The sequence below is a fragment of the Caenorhabditis briggsae genome, assembly GCF_000004555.2.
Source record: "Caenorhabditis briggsae complete genome, chrV, whole genome shotgun sequence".
NCBI classification, from domain to species: Eukaryota; Metazoa; Nematoda; class Chromadorea; order Rhabditida; family Rhabditidae; genus Caenorhabditis; species Caenorhabditis briggsae.
In genome coordinates, this window is record NC_013488.2 from 16,418,117 (window position 1) to 16,420,739 (window position 2,623).

At 36.6% G+C, this 2,623-nt stretch overlaps 1 protein-coding gene across 1 annotated transcript; it reads left to right on the forward strand.

Moving 5' to 3' along the window:
• Positions 1–698: 698 nt before the first annotated feature.
• On the forward strand, positions 699–2,402 carry CBG23976 (the record flags this gene model as incomplete). Its single annotated transcript, XM_002638213.1, has 4 exons — positions 699–910; positions 1,171–1,248; positions 1,512–2,136; positions 2,199–2,402. The coding sequence occupies 4 exons, from the start codon at positions 699–701 to the stop codon at positions 2,400–2,402; spliced, it is 1,119 nt and encodes a 372-aa protein (XP_002638259.1).
• Positions 2,403–2,623: the final 221 nt, after the last annotated feature.

The window sequence follows — 2,623 nt, forward strand, 5'->3', positions numbered from 1 at the left end:
AGTACTGTAGCTCAAAAAACAGCAAGTATCTATTCTTAAAAGGGGACTCCGACCAAAAATTTTTATTGTCTTAAAATGTTTCAAAAAATATGTATTTTCCTAATATTATTGCAGAAAAATTCAGAAAAAATCCTAAATTCCCTTTTAACGGCGTTGAAAAAAATAGGATTTGAACTCCCGCGCAGTGAGAAACCTAGGCCACGGCATCATAGCGCCTTTCTTACATGGAAATTTTTCCGGGTTTTTTTTCGGTTTTCATGTCCGGCAGGTTAAAAAACGTAAAAAACCACTGTCGGCCACTTGAAAAAACGGTTGTCAGGCGCCGTGGCCTAAGTTTCTCACTGCGCGGGAATTCAAATCCTCGTCCCTCCTAGCAACTTTTTTTTGAAAATTTTTCGCTTTTAACGGTATTGTTTCGAATTTTTTCGCTATAATATTGTGAAAATAGACAACTTTTCGAACATTTTAATGCAATAAAAATTTTTGGTCGGAGTCCCCCTTTAAACATCAGGTTTTTTGCAATTTTTCTTTTTCAAAAATTTTTACGGATTCTCAAACGACACTCCGTATGCCGATAACCTTCCCCATCTAACGCCCCCCCCCCCCCTCAGCGTACTATTCAAACGGCCCCGAAAAAAATCAATAAGTGTCCTCCTCTATCCTTGCCCTATTCTCTGACTTTTTTCCCTCTTCTAAAAATGCTCCAAGAAAGATCCGATATTCTGAAAAACGATAGACGTCTTCTGAAAGCATGCATCCTATACGAAACGCTTCAAAATAAGCCAATTTTCGAATCTTATATAAGTGTTTGCAAAGCAGTTGGACATGATGTTATGGAGTACGGTGATTTCGAGTACTGGTATTTGAAATTTTGCAATAATCAAAATTTGGATTTTGAGGATGAGCCCAAGTAAGTTTCTCAGCTTTTAAAGAAATTTTTCTAACAAAAAACGGCAATTTTTTGAACTTTTACGCTCCGCCCCTTTTGTCCAAGCGTCACATAGTTTTCATTTTTGAACGCAATTCGGGGAAAAAACACGAGCCAAACTGTGCGGCGCGCTTGCAAAAGGGGCGGATTCTTGAAATTGGTAATGGTACCCCAAGCTTCAATAATACCTATCAGACAGTCAAACTTCAAAAAAAAAACAAAGAAAACTTTGAATTTTCCAGAAGTGAGCAAAAGAAACTCGAGCAGCTTCCAGTGGAGATTCAAGACATGATTGTCCAGAGAGTGGATCCAATTTACAGGTATTTTTTGAAGTTTTTTTTTGTTCAGTGGAGCTCGGTAACCTGTCAGAGAAATTGAGAAAATTGAGCTCAAAGTTTACGGTTTGTGTGTGCTTCCATGCGATGAAATACAGTAGCACATTTTAATTGCATAAGTTGTTTTCACGGTTTTTTTAAAAGTTTGGATTTGAAAATTAGCATTTCCAAACAAAAGACCGTTTAGATTCATTAAAAAAGGACATTCCGTTTATTGGAGAGTCTAAACAGTTCATAAAATATTCCAGAAACTCGGTCCGCTCGATGAACAGTACACTGAAGAGTCTAGCGGAGAAACACAGTTCCAGTTATGAAAAAATCGATATTTTCTTATCAATTGATTCTTTGAATATCTCTTTGGACAACAAACGCTTCGAATTTGTGAAAAATCAAAACTCATGCCTCGTTCAAATAGACAACGGAGAGAAGGTATTGGAGAAGGAAGACTTCTTGAAATTAGGAATGAGCAATTTGATTCGAATTTTGATTTCTTCAAAAATCAACACTCTCATCCTGAGATTATACTCCCATGAGGACAAATTAACATCGAATTTCATCAAGAGACTGCCCAATCAACTTGAAGTAAAATCTTTCAATATCCTAAAACGTGGAAGCCAAAATATGCTGAAAATGCTGAAAATTATGAAGCCTGAAACACTAAAAACGATTCAGTTGGACTCGAGAGGAACACCAGAGGAACATTTTAATGAGTTATTCGCAACTGAGCAATTCAAAAATGCGAAGAGAGTGAATATTCAAAGTTTTGGAATGGTTCAGAGTTTTGAGGAACTCAGCGAGAATTTCCAGCATTTGAAACAGTTTAATGTTGGTTTTGAAACTATGGAAGTTGAGGATATTATTAAAATTCGAGATGTAAGTTTTTTTTTCTCCTGGAAGCTTTACTGGGCCAGTACTGCAATCTGTTTTATTTTCAGTGGTTACCACTTTGTCCGAATTTCAAAAAATGCTGCATTGAAAAGAAGAGGAACCGAGTAGCTGAGTTTGCTGAAGCCCTTGGGGCCCAAGTTCCAGAAGGACACCAAGGAAATTTTATTCATAGACATCAGATAGCTAATGGATACTTGAAGTTCCAACTGGAGAGGGATGGAGTCAAGATTAAAAGGAAATTGAATATTTGAATTTTTTTTCTATACATAAATTCTCATTTTTGATAAATTGATTTTGGCTTTTTAAAACTTCCATTGGAATTTTTCTGATAACCAAGTTCCGAGCTGTGGATTGAGCCATATCTACCGTAAAACCTCTAATAGAACGACACCCGGATCGTCCACTTTGAGCCTATATATCTCATTTACTGTGAAAGATATCAAAAAGTGGCTAACTAGTAAAATGTTGCTGA